The 19,100-nt window shown below is 41.3% G+C and overlaps 3 protein-coding genes across 4 annotated transcripts in view; 1 reads left to right on the plus strand and 2 right to left on the minus strand.

Annotated features, from left to right (window-relative positions):
* Positions 1–11,485, minus strand: part of znf704 (zinc finger protein 704) — a 40,931-nt gene extending 29,446 nt beyond the window's left edge. Inside the window, exons 1-2 of one of the 2 annotated variants that reach the window (XM_020597554.1) lie at positions 10,428–11,485; positions 5,862–6,046 (exon numbers count right to left, since the gene is read on the minus strand). In XM_020597554.1, coding sequence (XP_020453210.1) covers positions 5,862–6,046; positions 10,428–10,688 — 446 coding nt within the window. In that variant the 5' untranslated portion in view covers positions 10,689–11,485. Of the gene's footprint in view, positions 1–5,861; positions 6,050–10,427 lie in introns of both variants that reach the window. The other variant, XM_020597553.1, reaches the window with a different exon arrangement.
* dtnbp1b (dystrobrevin binding protein 1b) overlaps positions 1–19,100 on the plus strand; it is a 555,482-nt gene that overhangs the window by 238,066 nt on the left and 298,316 nt on the right. The window lies entirely within an intron of this gene.
* Positions 12,398–19,100, minus strand: part of pag1 (phosphoprotein membrane anchor with glycosphingolipid microdomains 1) — a 53,118-nt gene continuing 46,415 nt past the window's right edge. The window contains exons 7-8 of the mRNA XM_020597557.1: positions 16,076–16,135; positions 12,398–15,753 (exon numbers count right to left, since the gene is read on the minus strand). Coding sequence (XP_020453213.1) covers positions 15,391–15,753; positions 16,076–16,135 — 423 coding nt within the window. The 3' untranslated portion in view covers positions 12,398–15,390. The remainder of the gene's footprint in view (positions 15,754–16,075; positions 16,136–19,100) is intronic.

Consider the following 19,100-nt stretch of genomic DNA (forward strand, 5'->3'; position numbering starts at 1 on the left):
GAGTGGTGTTTTGTTATTGGACTTCTGTGCTAGCCACAGTTTGTCCATAACGAACACCATGTTCAAGCATAAGGGTGTCCATCAGTGCACATGGCACCAGGACACCCCAGGCCGGAGGTCGATGATCGACTTTGTGGTTGTTTCATCTGACCTCCGGCCATATGTCTTGGACACTCGGGTGAAGAGAGGGGCGGAGCTGTCAACTGATCACCACCTGGTGGCAAGCTGGATCCGAGGCGGGGGAGGAAGCTGGACAGACTCGGCAGACCCAAACGTGTTGTGAGGGTCTGTTGGGAACGTTTAGCAGAATCCCCCTAGGGAGGTGTTCCGGGCATGTCCCACCGGGAGGAGGCCCCGGGGAAGACCCAGGACATGCTGGAGGGACTATGTCTCTCGGCTGGCCTGGGAACGCCTCGGTATTCCCCCGGAGGAGCTGGAGGAAGTGTCTAGAGAGAGGGAAGTCTGGGCATCTTTGCTTAGACTGCTGTCCCCGCGACCCGGTCCCGGATAAGCGGAGGAAAATGGATGGATGGATTAACAGAATACTTTACTCAGTACACTTGATTTGTCCAAGTAAATTGTTGCAGAAAAAAAATCTGTGTTCAATCAGATAACAGTACATGAGACTGTGAGAGGGAGGCAGTGAATGAGAGGGGAAAAGAGATAATCTTTTCAAATGGTAATTGCATGGTTGCTGAGCATCCAAACCGGGAAAACAGTTTTCTTTGGCAAATGCTGAACATGTCTTTCACTCTTTCTCTCACTCGCCCTGTCTCTGTCACTCACTCTATGGACAGCCCATTTTGTTCTCAGGCACACGCCCCGTCCTCCCCTCCATTCTCTCATGTGGAAACTAAAAATCTCTCCTTCGCCACAAACACAAACACACTGTGCAAAAGGAGTAACAATGTTCAGGAAAAGTATAAATTACCACAAAAACAAAGCCACAAGCAGAAGGAAAACAGGCAGATTACAGAGCCATGTCACTTTACCAAAAGACAAATGGTAATTTGACAGTCCCCGTGGGCCTCTTTTTGCACAGGATGGAGGGTCTTTGGCCCTGTTCCGTGTCTGAGTTGGCTGATGCACCAGGCTCCGAGTCTGGGACACATGGTTGGCTCTGTACACTGAACTGGGAAATCTACTAACATTCTAATCAATAATAAAAATAATGAACACTAACAAACAGTTTTGTTCTGGCATTGAACTGGGTTTTGAAGTCAATCCCACCAACCCCCACTGACTCCCTAGCTTTAATTAACAGCTACATAAAACGGTCATCTTTTTGGGGAAAAAAAAGGTAATAAAATGTGGCCACTGTGTTCGTTTGGGTATAAAAAAAATTACAACAACATGGAAGGCCAGCAAGTGGTCCAGTCATTTCCAGAAACGTGAGTAAACTCAGTGTGCACAAGAAAGGGAGGGTTGACCGTTGGCAGTTTGAAGAGAAGAAGTGGATCTGAACCCTCAGATATGCTGCTTTGAGGATTCGCAATAATAAGCAGGACATTCTCTTGATTTCCCCTTCAACTAAGGTTATACTTCACTTCCCCTGCTAGCAATTAGTTTCCAGAATGCTATTTGTCAAAAGCCAAGGTATTTATTTCCACTGGTCTGCACCCACCAGCTCTTGTTACAATTAACTGTTTCCTGCACAGGGAAAATTTAAGCCCTTGGAGAAAGAAGCAGGCCCTGCAGCTGGCCAAGAACAGTTTGGCAATGTGTAGAGCTATAGACCGTTCAGTAAAGATGTGAATCAGACGATAAATGTGGCGTAAACCAATCAGAAATCTGCCACCGCAAGCACCTCCTGCCTCTGTATCTTGAGACACAGCACATTTAAAAATGTTTCATAATGGAAACAATTTCTTTATGCATTTGGGAGTCGGAGCAATGCAGAAAATAGGTCAATCACCGAATGACATCTATTGATTTTTAGTGCAAGATCTGATGAAATGAAGCTGAAGTAAACAAATACAATGAAAGAAGATACTCAATAAAGTAATGAGATCTAGACTGGCTTACACGACCATGAAATGGAGCTACACAAAACCCTTGAGGCCTAACACCTATAGGACACGCTGTCATTTTTCTTCTCGATTGCAGATGAGGCACTTGGGTACTTAACTGGCTCCTAGTCAGGTAGAAAACCTATTGTATCTAGGTTACAGGGGATGTGAAGAGCCATCAAACTGCCAGACATTTTCTTGGTGAATCACTGACAGAAGGAACTTTTGAGAGTGTAATTAACAACCTCAAGGTCAGACTTCTCTGGAGAGCTCTAAAAAAAAATCCCCCTCTCTCTCCTCGCTTGTTCGCTGTTGTCCTTACAGTTACACAGTCTGACATATTCTCTCTCTCATCTCCTAAACCCTCTTCTCCTCCAACACACATGTATTTCCTTCATTCCTTGTTAGTCCCATGCCCCCTTTCAAGAATCCCACCAAGCCTCCTGCCACCATCCTTCTCCCCCTTTGTCTCTATTACAGATAAACATTGCTTTGTGGTCAGTGATGACACCATTTCTTCCCCAGTGCTGGAGCAAGGCTTACAATTGGTTGCAGGTGTGCATAGGATGGCAGCCATAAATCTTAATTTTCAGCCAATAATGTGAGTGTGCAATGAATATGTCACTATAAGGATATCTGAGAAAAGAGCTCAGAGTCCTACCTGCTCCTAAGATGTGGCAAGAACAAACTTTCTATGTTCTTGATTGTGTGCTCTTTATAAATGGAGCTGACACTGATTTTTTTTTAAGTCTGGTTTTGTAGTGGATTTGATTTAGCACTTGACAAGATCAATAGATCTTTGTATTTGGAGTACGAGACTTTGAAGTGCTTTACACAAAATAATTAGATGTCAGGTCTGTGCTGTTGGCTACAAATGGGACTTTTCATTAATACATAAAAAAAAGCCTGGGTTAATAAGAAGGGATGAAGTTACTGAACTTTAACTGAGGATATTTAAGCGTGGTTCCTAACTTCTAATGGTGAAAACTCTCCGATGCCACACTGGAGGGCAGGCTAATGGTTAAGGTGTGAACCACATAATGCATTTTTCCACCATGGGAACTTAAACAATAACCTCGAGCTTCCCATATCTGTAATGCAGCGTAACTTGAAGTGCTGAAGCGGCCTGTTCCACCATATTTGTCCTGTGTCTGCCACTGTTTGCACAAGCGCGGGGCTGCGCTCTTCACACACACACACACACACAGCTGAGCAGAGAACATCAAGTCAAGGACCACAATGCTCATTAATCTTGTGTTCTACAAAATCTGCTGGTAATGGAGAGTGTTTCAGCAGTTTAGCAAACAGCTGCTGAACAGGTAGAACACAAGTTGCAGAAATGTGAGGTCTTTTGCCGCTTTGCCCATTCCATTACAGGTCAGTACCTTCCTACTCTGGAAATGCCTTAATAACTGCAGCATCCATGGATAGATTTCCGCAGCAGACATTTGTTACAGGCCCAACCCATCTACCATGTTTTCAATCTCTCTCTACACATTAATTGTCAAATAAAGGTAAAATCAAAAATTTTTAAAAAAGGCATACATTGACACATTCCTGTTGAAGGCTTTGCTATGGAGACAGTTTGGGTAGTTAGAGAAATTCTGAGAATATATGTCCATACCACTGACATATATACGATGGACATGGTTGTCATCACTTCCCTCCACTATGCAAAACTGAAGCCAAAATACTGAGTATGGAGGCTGCCGTCTTGATTTTTTGCAACAAGATTCTGCATAGTAGTGACCAGGAGTGGAGTGACAGCATCAAACCGCCAAATCAACAGAAATACACCTCTTTTTATATAATCAAAAAAACTTCAAAACAAACATACCAAAAAGACCATTTATGACCTATACTGCAACCAGTCACCAGGATGCGATCGACTTTCGGTTATCTCACTTACATACCAATAACTGAAAAGATGTGAAGTTTCTTTAATGGTCATGGTTTGTCTTAAACATTATATCAGGATGACAACATGGTGAAGGTAATTCTGATTTACACTGGTCAGCTACAACATTAAAACCACCTGCCTAATATTGTGTAGGTCGCCCTCTTAAATGGTCCAATTCAGAGGATAAACGCAAATTTGGTTTAATAGGCGACTTTCCTTGAGTAAGACAACAAGCTGGACTTGTGCAAGACAAAATGTGTGAATAAATCAATAAGACATTTCACCACATAAATATCAATTACTGCAATCCCTATGCAAGGAGGTAATTATAGTGGGAAGAGTATAAAACATTTGTCTAACCCATGGGATAGCCTACATTTAAAAACAGATTTTTCTTCTTAATGGGCAACAAGAGTGTTATGGTTCCCTTTCTAAAACATGTCCTGTTACCTTTTGTCTCATTACCCCTGACAAAGAGAGAACCAAATCAATAATTCATCAGAAAATACGTATTAAATTTAAAGCATGGTTTAGGATGCTGTGATAAAGCTGCACAAATGGGGGCTTTAACTGTATTTTTCAGCAGGTTGCCATCGATTCGGCTCCTCCAGCAGCATGTGACAACCAAGAAAGAAGAGTGATGTTCAATAACAGCACTCTCTTTTGCAAGGTATTCGTGCTTCACATTTAATAGTGAAAGAGTACTGTTTCTTCATTAGATGGCAATTCAATGTCACATACTGCCGCCTATTAACATTTAATTGACCTATTGTGGACCAGTTCAGTGGTGGGTTATGCCGACTAGAGATGAAACAATATGAAAAAAACCCCTTGAGGTCAAGGACCTCTTTTACAAGGGTGTCCGGGCATAAAATTGACCGAAATACCAGGAGTATAGTGCTTCTGCTGCTTCATAACAAATTCAAAAACAAACAAAATCATTTCTGGATGAGGGTCCATCAGTAATTGTTTCATTCCCATCACCAGCTATTGCCCAAGTTATTGTATGCAATGGGCAAACAGAGTCTGCAGACACACATCGCATACAGCAGCCAAACAATGTGTGTAGTGTTTTTACAAGTGTAAGTATCACTGAAAGTTTCTGTTTATATTAATGACAAGCTGTCAGCAAGTTGCACAGGCCAACCGTGACACTTCCAAAGTCCCCACATCTTACATGGATATAAAAGTCAATTGAAAGTGTTTCCCCCTTCTGCACCACTTTTCTTTGTGCAGGTCTGCATGTTCTGATCAGTGAATCTGTGAGGGGATGTGCTTATGCATCATAACATAAACTGTTCATTTGTACAGGGCAGAATCAGGTGGATTATGAACCCCACTTTCAATACAACATGAAATCATATCCCTCTGCTGTTCTCCTGCACAAATTTTAAGCATAGCTAAAACAATACAGTATGCATCGGTCTATGGCGTCTTTGCTATGGAGCAGGAAAGACATGGAAGAGGGTAACCGATGCTGTTTACAGTGGCAGTTGACTCTCATGCCCTTGAGTTTGGGTTGCACCACTTATACAAATTGGGAAACCACCAGTAGCATTCCATTTAAATAACTATAACCATAATTGGTTCAGAAACACAACCCTTCAATTGTTAGGCCATTACATTCGGGGACTAACTAAATTGTCGCAGGGAATTAAGAGCACATTTATTCCAACATGCAGACACCATTAATGTGCAGTATAACATCTATAATGGAATATCATAAAATCAAAACGTAACAGAGTAAAACTGGATTCCTGTCAAATTCCACTGCATTCAGTGGGCGGCCAAAATGGCTTCACAGGATGCCAGCCCACATGTACTCTGTCCTGGTCATGAGATGATATATCTATCTCATAACCTTCAATGAACTTGAGTCCTAGCCAAACTCACTCTAGGACAGGAGTCAGTCTAACTGTTAAAAAAAAACTAACATGCACACACAGTACTACCTAGGATGAGGGACATCGATGCTGGAGGAGACCACTTTGCGCTTCTGCTCTAGCAGGGACACAGATCGGGGATCGGGGTCCCGACCAACGCGCTTGCCATCGACCGCCCGCTGGTCCTCCAACGCCTCTGGGCTGAGGGAGCCGCCCTCCGCCTTCTGCCCCTCTGGAGCCCCGTTACTAGAGCTCTGCTGAAGAGGGACACAAAGAGCAATAATCAGTGTTGGGTAGAGAACCAAATACACAAGTTAGTAACAGTGATTACGTAGGAATGAGCCACAAACACTGATGCAAGTTGGAAACCAAACTTCTTTTGTAAAGGCCTGAGGTGATGAACATGCCATACATTTATTTCTGCTGGATATAAGATGGCGTTCCATTTAACTGACCTGTTATAAACATTGATAAGGTGTATAAAAACTATTTTTCTCATAAAACAAAACAGAAAATTGACAAAATAAATAAAATCTTGTGATTTTAAGGACAGGATATTATCATCTGTGCATTAGCTACTAAAGGGATAAGGACAGTGATTTTCTGTTTTTGTTAATTTCACAAATCCCACACAGAGATTAAAAACAACAATGATTTTAGTGGTCCCACCGTAATTTCCAATGAACCCAGCCCCTCATTTAGCTTCCATTGTTGTCCAAATGCTATTAAAAACACACCAGTCAGCCACATATTTCGTTCTCACAAAAAAAAAAAAACATTGGGAAGCCAAGATAATTTGAGTTGGATAAGAAGCTAGCTAATAGTACAAACAGAGCTGATTCTTCCTTACTTCAGGGACTGTACAGTGTAATGGCTGTTTTTTGGAGTTCTTTTCGTGACTTCGTGATAAAGATCCATGTCACCCAGTGCAGCAGAATGGCTCACTGGTGCATTTTGAAATCGTTTCTGGACAACACTGGAGGTCTGCAGCACATACATATTGACTAAATAAGTGTTTAGATTAACAGACATGAATGAGTGAGTGCATTCATCTCACTGTTTCACTGATTCTAGTGTAACTAGCACAAACTGTGCTTCTGTAAGTTATCTGTGTCAGGTTTGGGAGCTTAGGTGCTGAGGAGGCAGAAATATAAATGATCTTATTCTGGTGATTTTTGATGAAGGCAACATATTCTTGCACCACACACACACCAACATAAACTACTCACGCTAACACACCGTCACAAAAGAAAAGCACTTCTCCCATCACAATAACACTTGCCTATAACAATGTAAAATAATTAAATAAAATTAAAAAAAAACAGCCCAACATATTCTCTTCTCTTACACAACAGCAACAAATAGCATGCTTCTCCACGTGGATACCTGCATGCACCCACACACGCACGCACACACTGCATCTCTGTAGGTATCGAAAGCCATCGGGTCCTTAGAAACACACTGAGAATAGGCCAAAACAGCCAGACTGACACACCCATTCCTCTTATGCAACAGAGTACTGAGGAGTATGACATGCAAGCCAGTGTGTGTGCGAGAGAGAGATCTTGATCTAATTATCTCAGAGCAATGTAACACAATTAGACTTTACTGTGGAAAAGGCAATGGCACACTTGTCAGTCACTTACACATACAGTAGAAGCATGCACACACACACACACACACACACACACACACACACTCACAAACGGCAAGGAGACAATTTTTTAAACAGGTAAAAAAAAAAAAGAAAGAGAAATTAGTATCAGGTTTCACCCATGATAGGAGCTTTTCACACAAAGGCTCAGTCATGCACAAAACACACAGACTTAAGTAAAGCAACAAGATGGATTACGCTGGCTCGGGGAAGATTAGGTGCTGTGTGTATGACTGTGTGTATGACTGAGTGTACTCCTCGGACAAAACCAACAGCAATTCCTTTCTTTAGCCAGACTTATGAATGTTGGCATTTCACAGAGCTAGGAAACTGTGAAACATCCCAAATGTGAATTGCAAGCTGCATGTGTCAAAGATGGTGTGTATACGTGCATGAGTGTGTGCATGCATGAACAGAACAAATAACGCCCCCCCCCCATCTCTCCTCCTTCTCTCTACCATTCACAAACACACACAGAATCTCAGAACCTTCTTGTTTTGGGCTGTAGTTTGTCAGGCATAAAGAAATTTGTAGTTTTGTGGATGAAAGGTCATTTTAAATCAGGCTGACAGGGAACATAAACTGAATCCCTAATAAAGTTATTCTGCATGTGTGATAAACTGTATTTGTGTGTTCATAGCACATACAGTATTACATGTAAATAAATGCATAACCTCCTTTGGCCTAAAAGCTCGTTCAGGCTTTCTGTATCCACATGTTATACATTGCATCATCTACCCAAATCTGTGGAGTGTGCACAGATATTCAGTGGAGCCCAAAGATTTGTGTATGTCCAGACTGTCCACAGTGCAAGTACACTGACGCTTGTACCAGACAAGTAAAATGGCCACTCATTCCATGCACTTTTTGGATTTACTCTTTACTTCCCACCTTTGTTGCTATTCTTGCTAAGAGATTGGACGCACTTTTCTTTGACTTCTTCGTGTTGTTCAGCCATATACAACAATCAAATCATGTGTGGATGTGTCCGAGTACGCATACCCTCCAAATGTAGCATGAATATAAAGCACGTCTGTCCAAGGGCAAACGAAAACCATGAATTGACCTTGAGAGATTACTCGTACATCATCGCAGGCACGGCAGCATCTAGACTTGACCCTGTGGCCACTCTGCTTCATGCCGATGTTGCTCAGTCAACCAATAAGGACAACCAACTCCAGCCCGCCTGGGTTCACTGCTTCAGAACAAAGAGTCACTCAGCTCTTGTCAACAAGTTTGCTTCACTGACTCCCACCTCAGCTTACAAACAACAGGAAAGACAATCAATGTGCCAGCAAAATAAAAACAAGTAACAACGAGAAATCTGGGTAACATCCCTTACACAATAGACACTTTCACAAACCAACGAGTCAACAAGTGTCATCCTTCTTTCCCACCCCCAGAACAGGGGGCATTCATTTGCCATACCAGGCAACGAGCCAAGCATCCAGATTCTTTGGAGCATGCCACCCGTTGCCAACCTGGGGGTGCCTGCTTTGTTGGCTGTACAGCTGCTGCTCAAATGGGGCAGCATAGCCTCACAAACAACCCCCACTGCAAATTATAAGTAGTCAGCCCTCACTCATTAAACACACAAATATAAATTCGGGAGAAAGCACATCCATGTTAGTGCACACAAAAAAGTAACACAGATGCACATGTGAAACCAATCTCACACACACACACACACAAAGCAGACTCCTCCTCCTCGTTTTATGGCTTGTTTTCAACCTCACTGGGAATTGAGTTGTGCTGAAAGAGACTTAACCATTGTGCTGACAGAACTAAGTTCTCAGCCTCGGCCGCACTACTCCAGCCTGCACCGGTGACTGTAACGGTATTGTGCAACAGTTTTTGTGAATGCAGCACTGCATACAAATGTGCAAATGCAAAACAAGAGAACCCATGTTTATGTTCCTCCAGCACAAAAAGCCCTGACAAGTGTCCAGACTGAGCTGTTGCATATGTGGTAGTAAACAATGTCCAAACATTACTGTTTCACTTGCAAAAATAAGACTTAAGATGACAGCCTGTAAGTTAGTTCAATAACATATCAAAACACAAAAGACATGAATGCATGGAGCCACAAAGCCACACCAATAAAAATGAATAAAATAAATAAATAAATCAGTCCATAAACAAGCCCCTGTTCAGTATTGCATTCCTCAGTCACTCCCTCATTAGAAAAACGGCAGAACACGCGCGTGCACACACGCACACTACCCTTATGCCTAAAACTGTTCGTGGCCTCTCTTCCCCATACATTCTTTATCTGAAACCATGAGACACCAAAAGCATACAAGTTGGATATGAAGGCAAATGGGTCACTGCTAATTAGGTCAATATCACGACTACCAAGTTGGACATGGAAACTTCATGTTCTGCCTCTAATGCCACATTATCTATCTTTGACTGTTGTTAAACAGTAACTGCCATGTGCCGGATGAGTTCACATACATGTATTAACCATTATTTAAATGGGCGACAAGATGCATCATCTAAAAAAAAGCCCAAAGTATAATACAATCTCTGAATGCAAATGTGCTATTAAAGGCAGGGTGCACAATGATATCTGCATCTAATTTGCCACATAAATCAAAAGTCTATGTGCAAAAACCTCGGACCAGCTCTTTGCAGCAGTCCAAAACGCTGCAGTCGGAGCGTGTTTGTTTGCCTCGGCTTACCCACCCACTGGACTACATAAACATTGCACAGGCCCTGTCAAGCCCTTTGTCCCATATATTGCATGTCGCCAAACGTCATGACAACCAGTTTTTTGATGCAATATGCATCCAAGTCGGTATCGTGGCTTTTCAGAAGGATGCTGGTTTTGTCCCAGCTGATTAAATTTGCCATCAGCGGCGGCAATGACACCGTTAAATCCGCTCCGTGCAGGAAGCGGTTAAACGCTGCAAAACACTGCACAACAAAAACAGTGAAGCGCTCCTGCCGGCCGGGGCGCTTTGCGCACACGCACACACCTTCAGGCTGGACTTGAGCGGTCCTTTGGCTGCAGTGTGGTTGAACCCCGCCGATATCTCCTCCTCGGAGAACTCCTTGAGGCTCCCGTCTTGCATGAGCACGGTGTAGACGCTGCGTCGAGCTCCTGCGGCCGAGACGTCTCTGTTTTCCTGCTTGACAGCCTGGACCACTCCTGTCACCGGGGTTCCTTCCCCAGTCGGACTCGGGGCATAAACGCGGCTACCGAGGATCGACCGCTTCACCAGACGCCTCGTATGCATGTCTAAAAGGGTCTCGCTGAATTCAGATCCGGCGAACTAGTGAATTAAACTCATTAAACGTCGAATTAAAACCGGTAAACAAAGTCGAGAAAAAAACAAAACCGCAGCGGGTAGACTACGCGCTCGAACAGCCTTGACAAAATGAAAGAAAGCGGCAACATACTCGGAGGGCGAAAACTCCAAACAGCGTCCGAAATGCACCGTCTTCAGAAGCACCGAAAACAGAAGAACTCCGAATTAGCACCGTTCAAATCCTACAACATCCCGACAATTCATTCGCCGCTAAACAACCTCTACATCCAACCGGCTACCAATCTTCCTCCGTTCGACCTGTTTGTTTTCCCCACTGCTCCGTGTGAGCTGAGTGGCCGGCGGGAAAACACGGAATAACCTCCACGTTCAGGAACCGAAATGACATGTATACACGTTTTAACAAAATGGCGGCTTATCCGTGAAAATACGCGCACATAGACATTCTGAAGCAAATACGTCGAACTATCTTACTTCGCTAGTCCCTATTTATTGCTGTTCCACCGTAGATGTTGAAAATGGTTGAAAATACGGCCGTGAGATGACTCCAGCTCCGGCTACTGGGATATCCAGTCCGCATGTGGCTCCGACCCAGCACAGTCTCTACCGGCGGAATGCTGCCTGTAAACATGTGCGGTCCGGCGGCCTAGGCAGGCTGCGATTGGCCCGCGCAGCACACGCCTCCACAAGGCCCCACCGCTCGCCCTTCTTCACCGACGGAAGGTAAGGCAAGCCTGGAGGATGCTCCATTCAAAACAATGACGCAAGGATGTAGAGGAAACCAAAAGGGAGGGAGTATGGTATAAGGAAAGAAGGGGAATTTAGGCTATGGAAACAAAAATTTTGAGAGCAGACAAAGGGGCTTTGTAACCTAGTTGTTATAGGCCTGTAGCCTAGTTTTCAGGTGCCATGGGACTTCTAATATGATGTGGTTTTAAAGTGAAATTAATGGACTGCACCAGTCTGTTTTTGTGTATGTAAACACAACAGGTTATTTAATATCTTATGATATTTTCATTATTTAACATGAGTTATAAAGTCAACATGCTCCAACATCAAATCATCAATCTGCCAAGTCAAAAGCCAACTAAATATAACTCTGCTCCATCAGATAATTTAGACAATGCAATAAAGTGCATGAAATAATAAATGTTGCTAGGTTTTGTGCAAATGTTTATGAAAATGCTACTTTTTATGCTAGACCCACAGGTCAGCCTTGCCAGAAATGCAGTGATGCTTAAACCCACAAGTTAATAATAAGAACGAGGCAGCAGCGATATCATTTCTTATCTTGTGCTCCTCTTTACAACAATCCATATGCAGCAGCAACACTCACAGGTGAATAACACTCTCATGTAAGCTACATCTTATAAAAACCTAAAGTGTGAACTCACAATGTGACAGAAGTTGTTGCTTTGTGAGAAAAAACAGATATCTGATAAATGCATCACCTTCTATAAGAAAGTTCACAGTGCTTTTATAAATCAACTTTTAACAGGAGACCAAATCATCCATTGTAATTATCACCCAGTGCGGCAGGGACAACAGACCGAAGAATATTATCACTGAAACAAATGGCCTAATTAATGTCAAAATCATGAGCAGCTTAAAGACTTTTTACAAGACAGTGCCCCAGTGAATAAAAAGACACAATGACACATTTTATTATATATATTTAATAGAACATTCATGTCATGAAATATTTACATGCAGAGAAGGGAAACTGGGCAGAGTGGAGTGACAGATGTGGCCATAACTGCCAAACAGGCTTTGCCCTATGATCAAAGGCGTGTGTCCCAGTTGTCTGCTGGTTGTAGGGGGGACAAATGATCTCATTAAGGGAGTGGTGGAGGTGAAGCAGCAAGGGGGCATCTATAGCCATTGTGTTTATATGACCAAGAGAGACAGCTAGAGAGAATAAGTGAATTGGGAAGAGTTCTATTAACATTGTGTGTGTGTGTGTGTGTGTGTGTGTTGTCCTGATTAGATTTGGCACTAAAACATCCCCCTTTGGCGAATCATTTCCTTAGAGGTCATTTATAGCATTCTGTGAACACTATTATATCTAAATGATGGCACCACCACGTCACTTGGTAGCAACCATGTACTCATTTTTTTGGAAGTGTAAATAACACTAATAATTACCTCTTTACAGCAATTAATCTAATTGCTGAGGGTTTTACTTGTCTGTGGATTATATGTAAAATCATCTTTGCTGTTGCATTGATGGGAGATGTAACAGCCTTTCAAATATCTCATATCATTTATGAATCTAATACTAGTCAGTGAGGGCTGCCTCTGTTTGCGTGAACCACCAACAAGCTCCTACATGTCCAATGAAATGAACGAGGGCTGGAGAGACTGTAATGCTATAATATTTTGATGTGGGTGGAAAAAGATGATACCAATTTTTCTGGAACGGGGGACTGTACTGTAGCAATGAAAAAGATATTTACAGCAAAAAGCATCTGCCCTCTTAATTTTAAAGTAAACATTAAACAACATTTATACAATTAAGTGTCTTAAATAAAAGTACCACATTTTTCCTTAATATGCATGTACAAAAACACTGTACCATTTTTTCTGACATTTAATTGGCTGCTACTCAAAAGCTACTTTGACAACTCTGAGTTTCATTACAAGGCAAGAGTTTCAGTTTTCCTTCAAACAAGGCAGACATACAAACGGGTGACATATCAAAGGAAAACCCAGCACATGCCACAAGAACAGCTTCAGTGCTCCTTGGCACTGACTAAGTCTCTGAGCTGTACTGCAGGGATGAACACCATTCTTCCAAAAGATATTCCCTCATTTGGTGTTTTGATTACGGTGGTGGAGACACTGTCTAACGCATTGCTCCAAAATCTCCCACAGGAGTTGAAATCTTCCAACTGGGTTGAAATCTGGTGACCGCAAAGGTCACAGCATATGATTCACATCATTTTCATACTCATCAAACCATTCAGTGGTTTCTATGGATCGAGGCATTGTCATCTTGGAAGAGACCATTCATCTATTCAGGTCTATCCTTTAACTTATCACCCGTCTATAGATCAGTGCTCTTAACAGAATTTACAGACTAAACAAATGTCACTCAAAACATTGTACAAACAAACAAAACTTCCAAAGAGTAACAGTTGGTTAAAATAGTGCTCTAACAATATATAAGCCATGGTTGGCATGTCATCAGTACAGGCTACATACAGACAGATATGTTTTTCTGCTGTCTGCTACTATTCAGTTAAAAGCATTACATATGCAGCTTGTGCAGGGATGCTACTGATTTGTGATTATGCTTCTGTTAAGTTGTGTATAAGTGCAGTACCATAATATTAAACAATGTGCTTTAGTCTTCGGTGAGTCCAGCTGAGGCCGGTATCCTGTACCATGATTAGGCTCAAAAACCAAGAAATTAATAATACAATTTCATTGTCTCCTTTTTATACATACAAACATTTGACGTGTAATGAGTTTGTTTGGACCCTGTGCAAAATGACAAATAAGAAGAAAATATTATCTCATCATGTGCATTTTTTTAAGTCAGGGGAACATGTACCTTTGCAATTGTCATTTACTCACTTCCATTTAGTATCTCATTAAAATGCTAGAAACTTCTATAAAACCCTATTTAACCTTCAGTCACAGATGCACTCTGTAACATTTCACAATTACACAACTGTATGCATCTTAAAAATAAATATGAATCTCCCAAAAATGCTGACAAGGACCGTAAAAAAAACCTTAAACTGCTTTGATACTGTATTGTGAACTCACAAACTTGTGTGAACCCACGGTCTTTCCCTCACCCCTTGTTTTCATTTGGATTCTGCAGATTTCCTGGCCAGTAACATGCTGAGCTCACATGTTTGAAAAGTACAATACAATTCCAACAAAAGGGCACATACAGTATGCAGCAGTCAAGAAGTTATCAATTCTATTTGATGACATAATCTATCAAATGCAATGTTTGTCTTCACTAATCATTTAATAGCGGATAAGACTGATGTTTGCTTTCCATTCCAAAAATTAATTCACAGGATTTTCAAGATGAGAACGTGCCTGATAAGGAACAGCCTAGAAATAAACCCACTGACACCTCAGTAAAACGTGACACTGAGTCACCTCGAAGAAGCTAGAAAGTCTCTAGCAGCTTCAAAGGGAGCATACAAATAATGTTTCCTTCATATGAACAGTATGTGCATGAAGTTCATGCACTGAATTCTGGGAGTCTTTTAAATCACAGGCAGTGATATTGTCTTCAGCTAGTTCTTGAAATGGCGGGTGTGAGTTGCATTTGGATATTTATTTGATATTTTTTCACAAGCGTTGTTAAATGCAGTCATGATATACACTGTCAGCACACACATGAATTTCATGATGATCCAAACTGCACTATGGCCAATGACTGATGCACTACGGTTCATTTTCTAATGGGTCTACCAGTACCGATGACATTCACTCTGGATGATAAATTAAAAGTTCAGTCATGATGAATCGTACCAAAACTGTAAAGTGGGTCAAGTGATGATGGATTCTGCAGTGAGCCATTTTCTGCCATTTTTCCCCAAGTCATGCACCAAAAGGATGCTTGGTAGCAGGTTCAAGGTGCACAGTCTGCCAGATGTGTCAGACAGGAAGTTTCTCCCAAGATGAAGATGATGATGGGAAAAACTCAGAGGCGTGACATTTCTTGGCCCAGACCCAGCTCTCCAGCACTCTCGTAGTCAGGTTCTGCTTTGGCAGCATCTGACCCCTCTGCTCCCAGCCCAGCCCTGTGATCATCATCTGAGCTGCTGGTCTTTAGGATGTGGATGGTTTCGTAGCCGGGATCTGTGCTGTCCAGGATTGGGTCTTGCCCTGGCTGGGGCTCGTCATGCTGGTTGTAGATATCTCGGACTGTGGCGTACAGGTCGCTGGAGGAAGAGGTCGGCACGAGACCTTTGACCTCTGCAATGCTGCTGTAGTCATGCTCTTTGTCTTCCTCGTTTACAACATTGTCACAGTTTGTTTTGTTGACTGTAGAGTACACTGCAGACTGAAGCACACATTGCTTATAAGAATTGCTCTTATTTAATAAAAATTTTTGTATAAAATTGTGATAAACATAACTACATTTAATGAGATAACAGGAATAACAGCATAATAACACTGATGCATCGGTGTCAAAGAGCCCTTCCAAGGTGTTCCCTCATAGTATACAATTTGATATTGTATGACTGTTTTACCAGTTCCCACTTATTCTTTTTTTTTTTTAATCTTCTTGGTGCCTAGAGCATAGGAATTCACAGAATAAAGTGCTGCTGTCTCGGGACTGGAAACCGCAGTTTGGGGAATAAGAGAGTTTAACACACACTTACCTCATTGTCTGACAGAATGTGGTTGTCAAACCCCAGTGCAGGAGACATAGGGGAGTGTAACTGGAAGAGAAAAGAACAAAAAGCTAGATTTAGATACTGCAGCCTGTGTTGAAAAGAAAATACTGAGCACAGAATCAGACATTGAAAACACTCCCAAAGGTACAAAGTGGGGTCTTACATCTAAACACAACTGTTAGGAGCATTTAAGGATGGTTGCACATTGTATTAGTAAGAATCAGGTGCCCTCCTCTTGATGTTGAAATATAAAGTGTTAATTTATAGATCTTAAACTGTTTTTCTTATCATCAACAGCAGCAAGCTGAAAGACAGATACAAAACAGAGCGGTTTCAAACTACTGAGGGACTGCAATTAGGATATACAGTATAATAGTTGCAGCTCTTATTGATTATCTGCATTACAAAAACATGCTGGAAAACTACTGATGCATTCTCAAAAACATAAACACCATAGAAAAATCGCCTGGTAACCAATCAATAAAATGAAGCTCTCCATTTCTGCTGTGATACATATGAAGCTAATATTGTATATAACTACACATTTATTAAGAAAATTGAGTGAAAGTCAATAAGCGGCGACAGAGAGTGTGATGTGTTTGTGCACAGCCTCTGTCCACTTTGCCTTATGATAAATGAGAATCATTAATTTACAAAGCTCCTCTGACGGCACCACCAAACACCTCAGGAGTCTAACAAGAACCTCAATAAGCCTGCTAGGACTGACTAAATGAGCATGAGAATTGTTTTAACACATCTCTAAGAGAAAAACATTGGTTTTTCTGTTCATTTCTGACTTGATGCAAAGAACACATTAACAAAGTCCTTGGCTGGAGGTACCTAGGTTAATTCATTTTGTGAATTTGTTGCGGCACAGTACTTGGTGCCTGTCAAGGGCACAATGCCAGACTAGCTTTACACTTAATGTATGTATCTATGAATGAACACCAGTGCACAGATATCATCCATCAAACCGCTTGTGCGTCCTGTTATCTACATGCAGATACATGTTTCACACTCAAAGTGTGTAAATCAATATAATTATTTTATAGATAATACAAGTTTGGAGACATGATTACTGTCATAGATTCAACATATACTCTGCTATTCAGAAGATATCATTGCTATTTTTCTCACATTATTTATTTATCTAATTAGCAGCCTCTTACAAATTAAAGTAGAATCTTCTCTCATCATATGTTCTGTAACAATTGATTGATGTATATTGATGTTTAATTAGAGTCTTGAAAACTCTGTGTTATGCAAATTAAAGTGATCAAGACATACTGTAACAGTATGGGCATGGGTGTTTCGTGTACAGATTGAGACATTACATTTGAGAGATTAATATTTAGCAGTGTTACAGTAATATGTGATATGTTTGTATGTGTGCATATGAGAGAGGATTATGGGAGTGTGTTTCCGTGTATGTAGGAGACAGAATGACATACAGGACGTAAGTTTGACAGTAAGCTGACTACAGCTGTCTCAGAAGATGGACAACACAGGTGTCAGTCATGCTGACGTGCATGTGAAGATACACACATACAGTATATCATTCATTATTGATAGTCCAACTTAGGTCGTCCCTGGTAGGCTAGTGGTTAAGGCGCAGCACTCTCGCCCCAGGTTCAAATCCAGGTTGCGTCAGGAAGGGCATCCGGTGTAAAACACATGCCAAATGTCAACATGCGAGTCGTCAGTGTGACGATTCGCTGTGGCGATCCCTAAACGGGGAAAGCCGAAAGCGACTTTCTTTCATTGATAGACCAACTTAGATTCTGTGTTCCCTGTCCTGTACATGTTCAAGTATATAAGCAACTCCAAACTGTAGCTATGCAAAATATATAAACCATTTTAAAACCACCAATTATAACCTATAACACACTTACATACACACTATGTACTCAAATCCTCTAACAACACGCAGCTCAACAGTGCTGACATGCCGAATTGTACAGTTTACCAGGACCTTGTCCCCACTTTATAGCCCAGTGGCTATAATGATGACACACAGTCATATGAGTGCAAATAAGTGTTACTGCTGTTTTAGACAGTTCGATAACTGTACAGGATCAGAGAAGCTGTGAATAAAAGGTCACAAAAAAGCTGTGTGAGGGTGTGTTTGTGTGTGTGTCTGCAGTGAAATAAACAAGAAACCTGGTGTATGTATGGAAAAATGTGTGTGTGTATAAGAAAGACTGCCTCTGTGTGAGTGTGCATGCAAAGAAGGCGGAAGAAAAATATAAGTCATATAAGAACAAATTAATTGCGATATTGAGGAGATGTAAGAAACAATATTACGCTAAATTATTAGAAGATAATATAAAAAACATGAGAGGTACTTTGAATATATTAAATAAATTGATTAGAAACCGTATCAGCATGAGTAACTACCCTCAATATTTTATGGATAATGATACACCGGTTAATAGATTGGAGGATGTAGTAGATAAGTTTAATGGGTTCTTTGTGAATGTTGATCCTGGTTTAGCAAGAAGCATTTGTACAGATGATACATCCGTCACTATAAATAATAATACAATCGAAAGGAACATGAGTTCTATGTTTTTGAAGCCCATAGTTGAAAAGGAAATTATAGAGATAGTGAATAAATGTGGTAACAAAACATCTAGTGATAGTGATGGTATCACTATGACAACTGTTAAATGGGTAATTGAGGGGATATGCAAACCATTAACCCATATTTTTAACACGTCGTTTCGACTTGGGCAGTTCCCCAATAATATGAAAATAGCAAAGGTTATTCCACTGTATAAATCTGGTGATAAGCACAACTTCACAAATTATAGACCGATTTCTCTGTTGTCACAATTTTCAAAAATTCTGGAAAAACTCTTTAATAACAGATTAGATACATTCATTGAAAAAATAAAATCCTCTCTGATTGCCAATACGGTTTTAGGTCGAACCGATCAACATCTTTGGCCATTACCGACCTGATAGAGGACATTACAAATGCTATGGATGAGAAGAAATACACGATGGG

Source organism: Monopterus albus, unplaced genomic scaffold, assembly GCF_001952655.1.
Source record: "Monopterus albus unplaced genomic scaffold, M_albus_1.0 scaffold34.1, whole genome shotgun sequence".
NCBI lineage: Eukaryota > Metazoa > Chordata > Actinopteri > Synbranchiformes > Synbranchidae > Monopterus > Monopterus albus.